Source organism: Lutra lutra, chromosome 1 (assembly GCF_902655055.1).
Source record: "Lutra lutra chromosome 1, mLutLut1.2, whole genome shotgun sequence".
Lineage (NCBI taxonomy): Eukaryota > Metazoa > Chordata > Mammalia > Carnivora > Mustelidae > Lutra > Lutra lutra.
This window is the reverse complement of record NC_062278.1, coordinates 1535144-1550923: the sequence shown is the minus strand read 5'-3', so window position 1 is coordinate 1550923 and position 15780 is coordinate 1535144. Positions and strand designations below refer to the sequence as shown.

At 63.9% G+C, this 15780-nt stretch overlaps 1 protein-coding gene across 4 annotated transcripts in view; it reads right to left on the bottom strand.

The window, feature by feature from the left end:
* Positions 1-15780, bottom strand: part of ITGB2 (integrin subunit beta 2) — a 36646-nt gene that overhangs the window by 569 nt on the left and 20297 nt on the right. For all 4 annotated transcript variants that reach the window (XM_047718264.1, XM_047718273.1, XM_047718284.1 and 1 more), the window contains 14 exons: positions 14840-14900; positions 14456-14544; positions 11672-11852; positions 10708-10878; positions 9976-10217; positions 8595-8750; positions 8170-8265; positions 6233-6322; positions 5212-5352; positions 3577-3764; positions 3222-3466; positions 2885-3104; positions 2191-2396; positions 48-214 (listed from right to left, as the gene is read on the bottom strand). In XM_047718264.1, coding sequence (XP_047574220.1) covers positions 48-214; positions 2191-2396; positions 2885-3104; positions 3222-3466; positions 3577-3764; positions 5212-5352; positions 6233-6322; positions 8170-8265; positions 8595-8750; positions 9976-10217; positions 10708-10878; positions 11672-11852; positions 14456-14544; positions 14840-14900 — 2253 coding nt within the window. The remainder of the gene's footprint in view (positions 1-47; positions 215-2190; positions 2397-2884; positions 3105-3221; positions 3467-3576; positions 3765-5211; positions 5353-6232; positions 6323-8169; positions 8266-8594; positions 8751-9975; positions 10218-10707; positions 10879-11671; positions 11853-14455; positions 14545-14839; positions 14901-15780) is intronic.

Sequence of the window (15780 nt, the reverse complement as noted above, 5' to 3'; positions counted from 1 at the left end):
TGGGGGGGGCGTGTGGGACAGCCTCAACCCCAGGGACAGCCACTCACGTTGTTCCACTGGGACTTGAGCTTCTCCTTCTCGAACCGCTTGTACTCGCGGAGGTCACTCACGTGGGTCAGAATCTTCCAGATGGCCAGCAGAAGGATGCCGATGGCCACAACACCAGACACAGTGCCACCCACAATGGGGGCGACTTGGGGGCCCCCCACACACTCTGAGGCAAGGAAGAAGTACACACGCGAATGTCAGGCCCACCCTGGCTCACCGGGCCCCATGGGTGCCCTGCCCCAGGTCACTGCCCAGTGCTGAGGCGGACAGAGCTCTCCCACCTCCGTGCTCGCCATCAAGGCAACAGGTGGGTGAGGGAGCCCCCAGCCCCCAGTCAGGGACCCCTCCTGTGGTTTCGGAGGAAGCTTAAGCAACCCTTGTTACCCAGAAAGAAAGTGGGGCCCAGGATGCCCCTAGCCAGGGCAGAGCCTGGACAAGATACCTACCTCCTGACTTGGTGGCCACCAGCTGGGACAGGAGGGCCCCGTCCCTGAAACTCTCAGAGACAGAGTAGGAAAGGACACCCGAGGCCCCCAGAACCTCTTCCCTGAGTCTAGGGACAAGCACTCAGCGGGCGAAAGCCTCCCGAGGGAACCCCGGTGGGGTCCAAACGACCTGACCCCTCCCTCAGGGTTGGGCTGGGCTGTGTCACACCTTAGCCCCTGACCAAGGGATGGAGCCCTTATCTGCCTGCCCCTGGACACCCGTGTTTCCCTGTGCTCCGTCCATCATACTGTTCTTTCTAGGGGGCCTTAGTGTCCTATGGAGGTTGAACAACTTGGCCACAGCAGCACAAACCCAGAGAGGACCCAATCTGCTCATCAGAGAAAGCCAGCGGCAGCTCTCCAGGCTGGCAGGCCGCACTGTGGGGGCCCCAGGCACAGGCCATGAGTGCCACCCGCCTCCCCGGGGTTCCCTCCGTGGGGAGGGGAGCTGGGAGCAGGTCTCCGTCCTGCAAAGGCCCCGGGGGACAGCTTGCCCATGCCTGCGGCATCCACCCTGGGGACTGGGCCCCTGGCCCCATGCTCCCCTGCCCTCAGCCTCTCTGAGCCGGGAGCAGGGGAGCTGAGCATCTGGGTGCCCCGCACACCCCTGGCGGCTGCTTGTCTAGAGCCCTGAGGCCCATCCCAATGTGTGTCCATGCTCCTGACGTCCCAGCTCCCACACGTGTCCGTCGCTGTCACCCATCCAGTGTGCTTCCTAAAAAGTACCCTGACCCCCACACCACCTGTTGGGGCCTATGGGTCTGCCTCTTGCTCCCCCTGGTCCCATGCCTGTGTTCCATCCAGGGGCAGGCTCTGTCCACGCTGCCCCACGCCCCCACCGCCCCCACACATGTCCCTCTGCACGCCACTGTGCCCGTGTCCGGCAGGGGCCTCGTGGGTCCATATTCGGCTTCCGAACACACAACTCCAATGTGTCCCTCACTCTTCCCCAAACTGCTCATGGCTTTTTGGTATGTTTGGAGGGAGACCCAAATGCGTCGCAGGCCTCACAGGGGCTCCATAAAAACCCGGAGCCAAGGGCCCCTGACCCCATGCCCTCCAGTTCCCCCGCGCGGATGCTCCCATCCTGCAGTCTCCGCGGCAGTGGTCCTCCTCCGAGAGACTGTCTGACCTTGACGTCAGGGGCCCACACACCCCCACCATCATCTTTGCACCTCATGACCCTGGCCACAGTCCCATGCTGTCTCTGGTACTGGCCAAGTGTGCCCCAACCCTTTGGAATGTGAACCCCACGAAGACAGGCTTGGAGTCCCCATGTCTTCAACCACTACCGGGCCAGGTATGGCCCCGGAGCCCAGTGACGGATAGGCAAGCAGCATTTCAGAAGGCGTGCCACCTGGGCTCCTGGCCCCAGGTCCCCTTCCAGGGCTGAGATCGGAGCCCACAGTGGTCTTCACACAGCTCTCTGTGGACCCACTCTCGGGAGCCCCAGGCAGTGGTCCAGGGGTGGGGACCCAGCCCACATGTGTCCCCTTGGCCAGAACAGCGCTGTGGTGCAGGGACAAGCCATGCACCGCCTCTCATGGGTCACAATGTGAGCCAGGAAGAGGGGGCAGGCCGTGACCGTGGCTGTGGACGCTTGCCTAACCCCCTGGCCAGCCATCTGAGTGGGGAGAGACACCCTCGCCGGCCTCACCTCGGCTGTCGTCCACGTGGATGTCGTAGCTGTCCCTGCCTGCCCGCTGCCGCAGGGTGAAGGTGATCCAGCAGCCGTCCAGATCCCGCTCCTTGCACCTGCGGCCCTTTTCCGGGGGGGCGCTCAGCAGGCCCACGTTCCCGCACTCCACGCTGCAGTTCCTCCCCGAGGGGCCCTGGTCGAACTTCAGGCACTGGGCGCAGGTGCTGCAGAGAGGTGTGAGCATTGAGCAGTGAGCGTGAGCGTGAGTGTGAAAGCGAGTGTGGTGTGAGTGTGAGCACAAATGTGAGCATGACAGTGAATGTGAGCATGAGCACAGGTGTGAGTGTGAGTGCGAGCACAAATGTGAGCGTGAGCGCAAGTGTGAATGTGAATGTGAGTGTGGTGTGAGTACAAATGTGAGCATGACCGTGAATGTGAGCGTGAGCATAGGTGTGAGTGAGTGTGAGCACAAATGTGAGTGTGAGTGTGAGCACAGGTATGAGCTTGAGTGTGAGTGTGAAAGCACACACCCCAGAGCTCGGTGCTCAGTGGCGGGAGGGATCTGCTGGGGGGTGGGTGTGAGGGGCTCCCTGCGGTGACGAGGGCTGCGAGGATGGGGCGGGCGGGGGTTGCGGGGGGGGCGTGGAGGTGCTGGTGGAGGGCTGTAGGGGTTGGCGAGTGGCGCGGGGTGCGGTGAGGCGGGGGCACTCACATGTACCGGCCGCAGGGCGATGGGCAGCCCAGGCATTCCAGGCACAGTGGCGGCTGGTAGCCCGCATCGCACTCGCACACGTTACAGCGACACCGGCCGCGCCCGTTGCACTCGTAGCCCTCAGCGCTCAGGCAGCCCCTGGTGGACCTCTCGCACTGGCACGCGGAGCCCTCGAAGCCCTCCCGGCAGTGGCATTTGCCGCAGTCACATGTGCCCCGCTCTGCAGGAGGTGGTGGGACTCAGGCCCGCCTGCCCGTCCCTCCGCCCAGGGTCCCGCTCGCCCCGTCCGCCTGTCTGTCCACTCCCCCACCAGTCCCTCCGCCCACACCGCACTCACCCTCGCCCCCGCAGACCCGCCCGTCGTAGCGCTCGCAGTTGACATTGTCACACTCGCAGTAGCGCCCGAAGATCTTCTTGTTGGGCACGTCGCTTTGGTGGCACACGCACTGTCCGCACAGGCAGTCCCCCAGCCCCGAGCAGATGATGGAGTTGTTGTCCCGCCGGCAGCCGCCCTCCAGCTCCTGGCTGCTCCGGCCGTGCGTCTGGCACTCACAGTTCTTCCCGATGTAGCCGGCCTCGCACCTGCAGCGGGAGTGGCCGGGCTCAGGTTCCCAGGGTGACGCAGTGCCCCCCCCAGCCCTGCCGCTGGATCGGCTGAAGCCGGCCTCACCCCGCCCCACCCCTCCCCGCACCTGCAGACGCCGCACTCCAGGAAGCCCTTGCCGCCGCAGAGCCCGCGGTCCTGGCTCACGTCCCGGCAGTGGCACTCGCACTGGGGGACGACATGCACGGTCACCGTGTCCGTGAAGCCCAGGGCGCGGATGAGGAAGGACTGCTCCTGAACGCACTCCGAGGCGGTTACCTTCACCTGGAAGGTAATCTGTGCGGGGAAGGCAGGGCTCAGGCCAGGCTGGGACGGTGGGACCAGACCTGCCCCCGTCTGCTCACCCTGCGGCCTGGACGCGGGGTTTCTCCAGGAGCCCGGCTGGAGCAGGGGGAGGACCCAGCCCTTCCTGGACCCCAGGAGGGGATGCAGGGAAGCGTGGGGAGGGGACAGAGGGAAGAACACAGAACACCCCACGCTAATCCAGGACTGGGCACCCAACACGAGGAGAGAGAGAAGGGTGTCTGGAGCACCAGAGCTGGACCCGCAGGAACGTGGGGGCAGCAGCCCCACCGGGGCCTGCCCTGCCGGAGCTGCCCTCCACACCCATCATCTTCTGGCTTGGCCTTACACTGGGGAGGGGGTGGGTGTCGCTGGAACGTTTTTAACATTCATGCATTAGAAAGCAGCCTCAGTGGCTTGGGAAAGGACACAGATTTTCTCCGTGTCTGGAATACTACGACGCCAGAATCCCACAGGAGGCTCTAAATTCTGGATATGGAGTTGTGCTCTGACCCCAGATAAAGGGTAGGGGACCGTGCCCCAGGGGAACCAGGTGGGACAGAGCGGAGTCCCCGCCCCCCGCACCGGGAAGTCAGTAGCTCGGGCTTCGGGGAGCAGCCACACCCCAGATCGGTTTCAGTGACCTGCGGTAGGGACACTCACAACGAAGCGTGAAAGAAGCCATCAGCCCACCTAAGGACTGAAGAGACTCCCGAGTGGGTCACCCCATGGGAGGAGAGAGAGTTCCGTGAGAGTCTAGGTGCAACCCTGAGCGAGTGACATACTCGAAGGAATTCCAATGTCCTATTTAAAATCACAAGAACAGCAAGTATTTTTGCTGAATGTTGGTTCCCAGCCAGAAAAAAGAAAAACTTAATTTTTATGATCATAATAAAATCCGACGTTATGGAAATAACTCCCAGAAATAACCCTATTTCTAATCATCCGTGTGGCCCATGCTTTAATATCTTTGTCAAAGAAAGAAAGAAACAGGAGCGCCTGGCCGGCTGGGTAGAGCGCCCGAGTTCTGATCTCACGGTCACGAGTTCAGGCCCCACACTGGGTGCGGAGCCTACTTAAAAATAAGTAAGTAAAATAACACCCGAAACCCAGGAATCGGGAAACAAGACCGAACAAACCAGATGCGCCGTGGGCACAAAGGACCCCCTTCTCTGTCGGTATGCGCTGGCCAGCATCCGCCCCCAGGGGCGCTGCCATGCCCGTCCTCCAACCGCACTGGGAAGCCCACACCGGCCTCTCTCCTCACCCCTGCAAGAGGCAGCCTTGCGCAAGAAGAAGCATCTGGTTGCCTGGGGACAGAGCGGGATTGGCCGTGACTCTGGCCTTTGTCCTTGCTTGTCCCTGTGCTAGCCGTGGGCCTGGGCGTGTTCCTAGCTGTCCCCGGGGGAGAACCTTCCGGAAGGGTGGGGCAGGGTCTCACCGGGACGTTGATCTGGACACCGTCGCAGTCCCCTCTGGGCTGGTCCACGTGTGACACCCCATTACTGCAGAAGGAGTCATAGGTGACTTTCAGGGTGCTGGGGATCAGGTTGTGGTCCAGAAAGACCCTGGAGGAGAGTTTCTGGGGGAAAGAGTGGCTGTGGGTTAGGGGCTTCCTCCCGCTGTCCCCGGGGCTTCCCGGCCGCGGTGCTGACGCCCCTGCATTGCTCACCCTTCCCTCCGTCCACACGCCCATGGGGAGCTGGGGAGGCCCCCCAGGACAGGCTGGGGAGGGGCCAACAGAGACAGACCAAAGCCATGAGGATGGGGCCTGGCGGTCACCTACCACCACATGCCCCGTGCCCGGTATGGGCTAGGAGATGGGGAAACTGTGTAAATGAATGAGAGACAGAGAGACAGCTACAGAGAGACAGAGACAGAGGGAGATGCAGAGAGACAGAGGGAGAGGGAGACAAAGACAGAGAAACAAGGAGAAACAGTGATAGAGAGGGAGAGACAGGGAGAGACTGACAAAGACAAAGATAGAGACAGAGAGAGACAGAGAGCTAGAGAGAGACAGAGACTAGAGAGACAGAGCCAGGGGGAGAGACAGAGAGATAGTCATTGGTGGGTGAGCAGGGCCAGTGTTGTGGGTGCGATGACGCAGAAGGGCCTGCCTGGGGGGTTTCGGGCCCCACAAGGGCACGAGGAGCAGCTCTCAGCAGTGCCCTAGCTCAGTCCGAGGGCACTTCCCGGGAGCTCTCAGCCTGCGGAGCCGGGAAGCCCACTGGACCACAGCCGAGGAGGCTGGAGGCCGCGTTTCAGGGAGGGTGGAGGCGAGGGTCGGGCAGGGCACACACATGCCATCCCTGGGGCAGGACCTGAGGGGCCTGTGGGAAGAGCCAGGATCTGCTTGTCCAGAACGCCCTTGGAGACCACCCTTCCACAGGCCTGCAGCGGGGCGGGGTGGGGGGTAGGGTTGGCCCCTGCCCCAGGGGCCCCGCGAGCACCCGGGCTCTCACGTTGTAGGCGTTTTTGATAAGCTGCACCACGTTGCTGGAATCGTCCGACAGCTCCCCGACCGCCGACTTGGGGATGACCTCGGTGAGTTTCTGTTGGGTCAGGAGACCAGACCCGTCTCAGCCGGGGCCCTGGGGCCACAGAAGCCACGGTGTCCCCGGAGCTCATAACACCCGAGGGTTTCATTCTCGCCTTAAAATGGCCCAGACCGTCCCCCCAGATAGCTTATCGCTCGGTTAAGACGGCGCGTGGTCAGTGGCCTGGGACCAGCCCATTTCCTTGCCCGGAGCACTCCTCCTTGGCCGACCTCCAGCTTGTGACCTGCTGGGACGAGCTGGGCCTCGCTGCCTGGACTGGGTGTCCCTGCCCCATGGGCTCGTCGGGTACAGCCAAGGCAGAAAATCACAAAATGTGCTGACACCATCAGGAAGGGGTGGGTGGCGAGCACTTCCATACTGATGTGATGTAATCGCAGTAATGACCGTGGGGAGTGGGCCGGGGTCCGCGCGGGGGCAGGCTGCAGCGTGTGGAGGCCGACTCTTTGCCCCCGTGCCCCTCTCTCTGTTGTCCATAGAAGACCGAATCCTTGCTCTCTCTTACAGAACTGATGTTTGGGTCACTTCTCTGCCCCAAAGCCCCCCGTGACTCCCCAGATAGAGTCCAGGTACCTCCACAGAGCCCACAAGGCCCGCCACAGCCCGGGGACCAAGCCCCTGTGGCCTCCAGCGCCCTCTCCCCTCCACCGCAGGTGCAGGACCCCTAGCCCCATGGCTCTGGGAAACTGGGCTCTTCCCCCTCCTGTCCCTCCAACCTGCTATCCCTCAGTGAGGGGCACCAAGGACAGTCCAGCAAATGCTCTCCTTACAGGCTCTGGGTGGTCTCGATGCCCCTCACCCAGGAGCCCCACAAATCAGGAAACAGGCTCAGAAAGGCCTGGGACTCGCCAGGGCACCGTCCATGCTGGGGCTTTGCGTTCAGATCTCCTGCTTCGACTCCCATCACTGTCCTGCCCCGACAGCAAGTTACCTGAGTGGCCCCTAGTGTGGCCTGCCAGGTTCTGCACCCGGCCACCAGCCCTGCACGGAACCCCTGTCCCTGTGGTTTGGCAAGCTTCCGGGGCCCACCCCAGGGGTTCTCCTGGACCCCTGCCCTCCCCCTCCTCTCTGTTCCCTGCAGGGTCCTGTCCTCTTTCAGAGCCTGGAAAACCGACAGCAGGAGCTGCTGATGTCTCGGGGTTGGGCCCCCCGCCAGCATCTACCCCCCCACAGAAGTGGCAGCAGGCCCCACGGTGACAACCAGGACCAAGGGTGGGGGCAAGCAGGTGCCCTCACAGCCCCCCAGAGCCGAGAGGAGGCTAGACCGGGCGTGCTGGGAAGGCAGGATGGCAATCCCAGTGCCAGACAGCGGGCGGGAAGGGCAGAGGAGGAACAGAAAGGTCCCCGCACTCTGCGGGAATGGAGCAGGGACGGTCACCCCGAGAAGTCCCGAGAGACCAGGTTTCCCAAAGCAGAGAAGCAAGTGCGGTCGGCGTGCAGAGCTGGTTCCGGTGGGGACCGAGGGCGCGGGCGTGTGGGGGCGCGTCCCTGTGGAACACACCCGACCTGGGACGGAAGGGCTGGGGCAGCGTGCACGCGCGTGAACCGTGTGAAGCGTGGGGACCGTGTGAACCATGCCCTGGGTCAGCAGAGACACTCGCTGTCCGCAGCGGACGTGGACGCACGGCGCCTCGTTACCGTGCGCCCGCAGAACATCCTTCCCGCCGCAGCGCCCGGGCGCCCACCCTGCCCCCCTGCGCCCCGCCCCCATGCCCCTCCGCCGTCACCCCCGCCCTTCGCGCCCCCCGGGCCCCGCCCCCTGCCCTCCACCCAGCTGTGCGCATGCGTCTGCCCTGCCGCGGGTCCCCCCCGCCCCCCGCTGCTCAGGACCCCACGCCACCAACCTCGTAGGTTTTCACCATTCTCTTGGTCACCGCAAAGATGGGCTGGATGTTGTTTTCAGCCAGTTTGTGTGCCAGCTGGCCCACCGACGGGTAGTCCTGGAGGGGAGGTCTGGTCAGACAGCCCGGGGTCAGGGACAGAGCCCCGGGCCCTCTGTCCGCCCCACCCGGGGCCCAGACCCCGGCCCCCCACCCCCGAACAATTCCAGGCCGCCGTGTCAGGTCGCAGCGGGTGAAGGTAAGCTCCTGCCACTGGTCGGGGACCAGACCAGGGGACGCCGACCTCCCCCCAGCCCCCTGGGTCCCCTGTGCCGCCAGCAGAGCCCCCCCTCAAGGCTGCAGCTCGGCCTTGGCGTTCCCTCCCGGGCCCCCCCTGCTCTCCACTCCTCTGGGGACGCGGGGACACGGGACACGGGAGGGCCACGCACAAATTCATTGCTGCGCTTGTATGTGTTGTCCTCCAGGTGGCAGCGGCCATCATTGGGGGTCAGGATGGCGCCCAGCTTCCCGTCACCCGCAAAGTGGAAACCGTCGTCTGTGGCAAACACCAGTAGCCGAGTGACGTTGCGCCAGCCGATTTCCTCCTGGGGAGACAGCAGGGTGACGGCCTCAGTGTCCCCCGTGGGCACAGCGTGGTGCGGCAGCCTCGAGGCCCGTGCCGTGCCTGTGCCCCACACCTGCTCTTCCTGGGAACAGGAGGACCCCTCCCGGGACCAGCCGCAGGACTTGGGGTCCGCAGTCCAGTCCGGATTCCAGCACCAGGGCTGGTGGAGAAATGCCCTCGCACATGGCAGGGGTGGGGGGATACTGTCGGCTGAAATACAACCCATGGCCTCCCTGGCCGCTCCGGCCAGGGACCAATCTTGGGAAATACCCCCAAAACAGAAAACTCACAGAAATGCATATTACAACATGAAACATGGTAGAACAAAGGATGACGGAAACCGGGGGACGTGCAAGGGGACACGGGTGAGATGGGGACGCTAGCGACACACGTGTGGTCACAGAGCGGGCAGGACACAAAAACAGAAACATGGTCGCTGTGCCTGGGCCCACAGAGAGGCTGGGAGCCTGGAGTCTGGTTTGGGAAGGGTTAAAACAGGATGTCATACAAAATAATAATAAAATAAAAATAAGTAACAATAATATTAAAAACAAAACAAAAATCGGGCCATCTGGGGGCACAGACAGTTCATCGTCTGACTTGTTCCAGCTCAGGTCATGGTGTCAGAGTCCTGAGATCAAGCCCCGCATTGGGCTCCCTGCTCAGCGGGGAGCCTGCTTCTCCCTCTGCCGGCCACTCCCCATCCTTGTGCTCTCTTGCTCTGACAAATAAATTTAATAAAATCTTAACAAATCAAACAAAAAAGCCAGGGAGCGGTCCGGACCATAACATCTACAGCACAAACGCAGCAGGTGTGACAGAATGGGGCGACCACCGGGGTCGGTGATGAGGCAAGGGGAGGGCTGCTGGGGGGAGGGGCCGGCGACCCACCACTGAAACCACACACGGGCATGCCTGGGGGGGTGCCGCCTTCCCTGGGGGGGAGCCATGGCAGGGGTGACACCATTCGGGAGCTGCGAGCACCACACTGCTCCGTGGGCTCGCCCTGCAAGATCGTGCACTGGACTGAGGCGTGGACGGTGGCCCAGTGTCACAGGCCCACGGTGACATGTGTGGGTGAGCGGCAGGCCCCGGGGCCGATGGGGCCCTCTCAGTCCGACGGGGCCACCCTCAGCGGCCGGCCCCGTGGCTGCAGGACGGAGGTCTGGGGAAGGCTGGGGGCCAGGCCAGGGACAGGACCTCACCAGGCACGCGGCGACCTGCATCATGGCGTCCAGCCCGCCCTCGGGGGCGTCCAGGTTTCCGGAAATGAGCTGCTTCCCGACCTCCCTCTGGAACTGGTTCGAGTTGTTGGTGAGCTTCAGCACGTGCCTGAAGGCGAAGGGGGGCTGGCACTCCTTCTCCTTGTTGGGGCACGGATTCCTCAGCTTCTCAGGGTGCGTGTTGACGAAGGGGAGCACCGTCTTGTCCACAAAGGACCCAAAGCCTGGGGGGCGGGTGGGGTGAGGGCGGGAGGCAGGGGCGGCCCCAGGCGGGGGCTCTGCCCGCGAGCCTCGGTTTCCCTGCTGTGGACCAGGGCAGGCGAGAGAACGGGACAGCGCACACCCACATGCATGAGCGTGGGGGCAGACGGGTGTGTGAGCACAAGCACGTGCATGTCCTGCATGCAGGGACAATGGCCGGGGAGGGGACCGAGATGAGAGGCGGGTGTCCCCTTGGCCCCCGACTTGCACCGGGTCCGTGGGCGGGCACGTGTGTTTGATGGTGCGACTGCTGTGCAGGTCACAGACCTTTGCGTGGCATGACGGTGTCAGGGGAGCCAGCGTCCAGGCGTGGCCTCCCCAGGGGGCCTCCCCAGGGGACCCTCCCCATGGGGGGTCCCTGGCAGAGCTCCCCCCGCCCAGTGCCCTGCCCTGCGTGGCCGTGGGGAATTGTGTGAGCGGCATGGCTGGCTGGGACTGGGGGGGTCGCCTCACCGATGCGGCCGGACTCGGTGATCTCGTTGAGGGCTCGGAGCAGGTCGCCCCCCAGTTTCTTGACGTTGATGAGGTCATCCAGCATGGAGTAGGAGAGGTCCATCAGGTAGTACAGGTCGATGGGGTAGCCCTTGGCCCGCTGGAAGGTCACATTGAAGGCAGCCGCCTGACCTGCCAACAGAGACGGGAGAGTCAGGCATCTGGGGGCACTGACGTACCTTCTACGGGTCCCCAAATGCTCACAACTGCCCCCTGAGGCCTGCGGACAAGTCACAGGGCACCTCAGGAAGGAACCACATCCCCCCACAGAACGTTCCAGACATAAATCTACCACTGAGAGCTCACAGTTCACCCAGCACTGCTGAGATGCAGGTGGGCCTGGCAGCCTGGGCAGCCTGCTCCGTCCCCGCACCAGCACCCCAGCGGTCCAGGTGCGGGCCTGGGTCCCAGCCCAGGGGCAGTGGTACAGGGCAGGCTCCACCCCAGCCCTGTCCTGGCCTGTCCCCATGGTCCTGTTCTTCACCAGGTCCCCTTCCTGAAGGGTGCCTCTTGGAGCACAGACAAGGTTCTGGGGTCAAATCAGTTTGAGCAACACTGACTTAAACAGTCGCTCAGGTTGCTTGGCTGCAGGACTTATCAGAGCCTTGACTCTGCCAAGCACACCTGGCATTCCGAGAGTGGGACAAAATAGTGTTTCCCAGATGGTTCCTTTTCTCATTTGGGAAGGAAACAGCAGAAGCACACAGCAGCAGACACCGGGTATGGGGGCATCCTCCTGCCGGCAGAGGGGAGAGGCCCACAGGGGAACTCAGACTCTGTTCTCGAGGTTTCCAGCAGTCCTCGGGGCTCGCCTACCTGCCTCCTGGCCTGGCCACGTGGACACTTGTGCCACTGGTGGGCCCTGGCACCCAGAGGGACCAACACACACACACGCTGACTCACCACCAGCCAAGCCCGAGCCTACCTGGTCTCAGGTAGAGTGTCACTTTCTGTGGGGACAGCTGCTGCTGGCTGCCCTTCCTGTCCCCCTGGGTCTCAGCCAGACTCCTGGGGTCCATGATGTCATCAGCTGCACAGCCCTTCAACAGGAGCTGCTCCCGGGTGTCACAGCGAACAGAGTCTGGCTCCCCGAGCCCGGTGAAGTTCTGGGGGGCAGTCAGGGGTCAGGAGGAGGGCAGAGGACACGTGGGGACCACACTGGGGGGCTGCACAAGTCCAACCCTCGGGGTCCTTCGAGCAGGCTGTCCCTCCTCATTTGCACCTGGGGTTCCAGACAGGTGTCCTCACGGGGGTGGGTGTGGGTGGGGGCTGGGTGGCTAGGAAGTTAGCCGCCTGCCGACGGCCTCCCCGTGAGGGTCCAAGATCACCCCAGTGTGGGAACGGGGTGTTTGCCGCCACTGCCTCCCACAGCAGAGTGACTGAAGGACCCATGTGTCCAGCCCCAGGCTGGCCAGTGGGGTCACTCAGCAGCCCCAGGGCCGGGAGCAGCTGGCTGGGGCACCTGGCCATAGGTGGCTGGAGGTGGCCAGGGTGGCTGGGGTGGCCAGAGGTGGCCAGGGGTGGCCAGGGTGGCCAGGGAGGCCAGCAGTGGCCGGGGTGGCTGTCTCCTCCAGCAGCAGATGCTTTGGTAGAGGTGCCCTCCTGAGAGAAGACATGTGGGACCCCAAGAACCCCAGCACATGGGCCAGGACTCCGGGCCAAGCCCCTCGCTGTTTGGAGAGGAGTGTGGGGGTCCTGGGTTCAGGGCAGTGTCCTCATGCCCACTTCACCCCCATAAGCGGGGCCGGAGCAGGCCCCATTCCGTGGCACGGACAACTGTCTCTGCTTCCTTGCAGGGAAGGAGTCTCGGGAAGGGCAAGGCGCCGTGCGGGGCCGGCTAGGTACTAGGTATGTTGGGGGCCGCGGGGCAGGGAGGGCTGGCGCTCCCCCTCAGGACTCTGTCAAGGCTCAGAGAACTCGAGAAATCAAGTGAACTCCCCGGGGACCGACAAAGCCTCCTGTGGAATGCACTGGGAAGCTCACGGAGGTTCCGCGGAATCGAATACGCTCACGGAGGGGCAGGGGAGCTGTGACCTGCTGGAGGACGTGTCACCCCCAACCCCCGGCTGTGGCCAGACCGCATCCAAGGGGGGAGACCACACCCTGCCACGACTCTGTGGGCTGCTTGCAGTGCTCAGAAGGTCCCATCCGAGCGTCGTGGGAGGGAGAAAATGAGGAAGTGTGCGGCGGATGTCAGGAGCCCCGCTTCTCCTGAAAGGGAACCGCGAACCTCCAGAGAAACGGGAGTTCCAGGCTTGGGGTGGGGATGCAGGGCTGGGCCTGGGGCGACTGACTCTGGAGTCAGAAAGCGCTCAAAAACAGTGACGAGGGGCGTGCTGGGGGGACACAGAGCCAGCCTGGGGCAGGGGCTCCCCGCGGCCCAAGCTGGAAGTATTTGAGCCTCAGATGACAGTGACAGAATCAAATAAAACTCTAACACTCTGTGGAGCCGCTCAGATGAGAGAGAGACGGCGAAGGACAAACTCCTCCTCATGTCGGGAGCCGTTACGGGAGTTTATGGACCGGACGGCACCCCTCGCAGTACTGAGCAACGCCGGCGCAGACCACCCCGGGGTGCTGATGTGAGGGCTGTGAGCCCGACGGGAAGGGAAGGTCTCCTGGACCCGGCGCAGCTCCCCACAAACTATGGAATCACTGCAGAGGAACAGTGACATCAGCTGAGTGGGCCGAGCTAGCGTCACCCGCGTTGGGACAATGGTGACAGCGTGAGCCCGTGCAGGGCTCTGGCCGAAACACAGGAGCTTCTGGGCCGGAGCGGAGGAGATGCCGGGCCGTGGACACAGCTGCTGTTCTGCCCTGGTTGGAAATGTCAAGGGTGCATGACATGGGCGGGGGCTCCTCTGTCGTGGTTCCGGGAGACTAAAGGGACAGGACCGCCGCCGCCGGCAGAGCGGGAGCCTGGGTCCTCGGCAAACAGTGCGGAAGGCACTGCTGGAACAGCTGGAAATGTCTGCAGAGGGCTGGCAGATGGGATCGAGCATCGGGGCAGCTGTCCCATCCTGGAAAAGCATATCGTGGGTCTCCGGCGGGTGTCTTGTGCATGAGAAGGACACGGGACGTTTTCAACAAACAGGCTTCAGGTCTGCAGTCTGCTTGCGAGTGCTCACGAGAAAAAAATAGTGTGTGCACACCCGTGTGGGGCTCCCACCACGCCTGCAGCACCGGAACCTCAGGGACGCCCCAGGGCAGGGGGCGGGTTTGGCATCTGGAGGGCTCTGGGGGAGGAGCCGTGGTCGGGATCAAGGGGTTCTGTCCAGGAGGAGGGTGGGTCTGTCATTTGGGGGCCGTGCCCTGGCTGTCCGGGCCTCTGCCCTCCTTCCTGGAAGGCCTCACAGCCGGGCACGACGGAAGACCGCGGCAGAGTTAGGCTCCCCACGTGGAGCCTCCCACACCTTCCACACTGAGAGCTGTTCCTCTCGCTTCCCTGGATGCCTCCTGGCGACCCACGGCCTCTGGGCAGGGCTTCTGCCTGGTCAGGGGGCACGTGGCCACCCGGGAGTGAGGCCGGGTCTGTCTGTCTGTCTATCTCTCGAACAGGCCATGCCCCAGGCTGCTCCCGCCCCCCCCCCAGGGAACAGAGTGGTGGCGCCCCGGGTGCCAGCAGCTCCAGAGGCAGAGAGAGGGCGCCCAGCTCGGGGACGGGCCTACAGGACGGGCATGAGGACCTGCAGGGCCTGGTGGCTCTTACCAGCTTCTGACACCAGGCGCAGCCAGGGCCCGACTCCACGCATTCCCGGCACGTGCCGACTTTGTACTTGGTGCACTCCTGGCAGAGGGCTGCGGGGAGATGACGCGGCTCCGTGAGCGCCGGGCCACCCGCACGGAGCCGCAGGTGCTGGGGCAGCGGTAATGGGGGTGCGGGGGAGGAGGGGTGTCCGCAGGAGGACCAGGAAGGTCAGGAGGGAGGCCGGCGGCCTGGGGCCAGGCCTCCAGGAGCTGCAGAGCGTGGGGACCCGGGGCCCAGGGTCTGGGATGCACTCCCTGGGGCACAGTCCTTCCGCAGCGGCTGGAACCTAGCCCAGGAGCACGGTGGCGTTCCCCTTCTTCCCGACCCAGGATGTGGAGAACTCACCCGACCAGAGGCACAGCAGAGACCCCAGCGTGAGCAGCAGGGTGCGCCGGCGCAGCATGTCCTGTGGAGGGAAGGGGTCTCAGTGACGCAGCCCTGCACCCCGATGCTGGGCTGCGGCCTCCAGATGCAGCACTGGGTGGCCCTGTGTCCCTCCACCCTGGCTGGGGATAACCGGGGTAAGCCCCAGCCACCGTCTTTCCCCCGACAGCCTGAGTGGTGTGGCATGCGCCCACGGGGACTCCGAGGACGAGCAGGAAGCACACGTGTGTGTGCCCACCTCACACACACATCACAATCACACATCACAGGCACATATCATACGTGTGGGGCTGCACGTGCCGGGTCACACCTGAGCCCCGGGAACTGAGCGCTGGGCTCAGAGCAGAGCCGCACCCGGCCCAGGCCTCCTGGTGGCCCCAGAACCAGGACAAGGACGAGAAGTCGCCAGAGCACCTCCCAGGTGCCATGCCTGAGCCAGCCACCGGCTTGGACCCCTGCCAGAGGGCGAGCACAGAGTCCAGGCCTGCCTGGCCCAAGGCCATGGCTCTAGGTGACCGTGATTTTCTCTGGGCACACCTACTGTCCTCAGAAACCCGGCACCTGCGGTAAGGCGAGGAGGGGCTGGGCACGGACGGATCCCGATGCCCCCAGAGCCACAGTAGGTGGGGGAGGCCCGGTGTTCAGGCTCTTGTTCTGAGTCCTCAAGGCAGACGGGGGTGCCTTCTGACCCATGGCCTGCTGGGCTGTGGTCAGCAGGGGCAACATCGCCCTCCCCCTACAGGGCCCCAGGTCAGGGGCTGGGCCCAAAGCAGGAACGCCTGTGCAGGTAGGCGCCCCTATCTCAGAGCTCTATAGCTGGCTGTGGTCTTTTCATTCGACCTGGAGAGCAGCCCGGTGCGGAGAAGCCAGGAATCAGGGGTGGCAGGAAGAAGGGGCCTGCT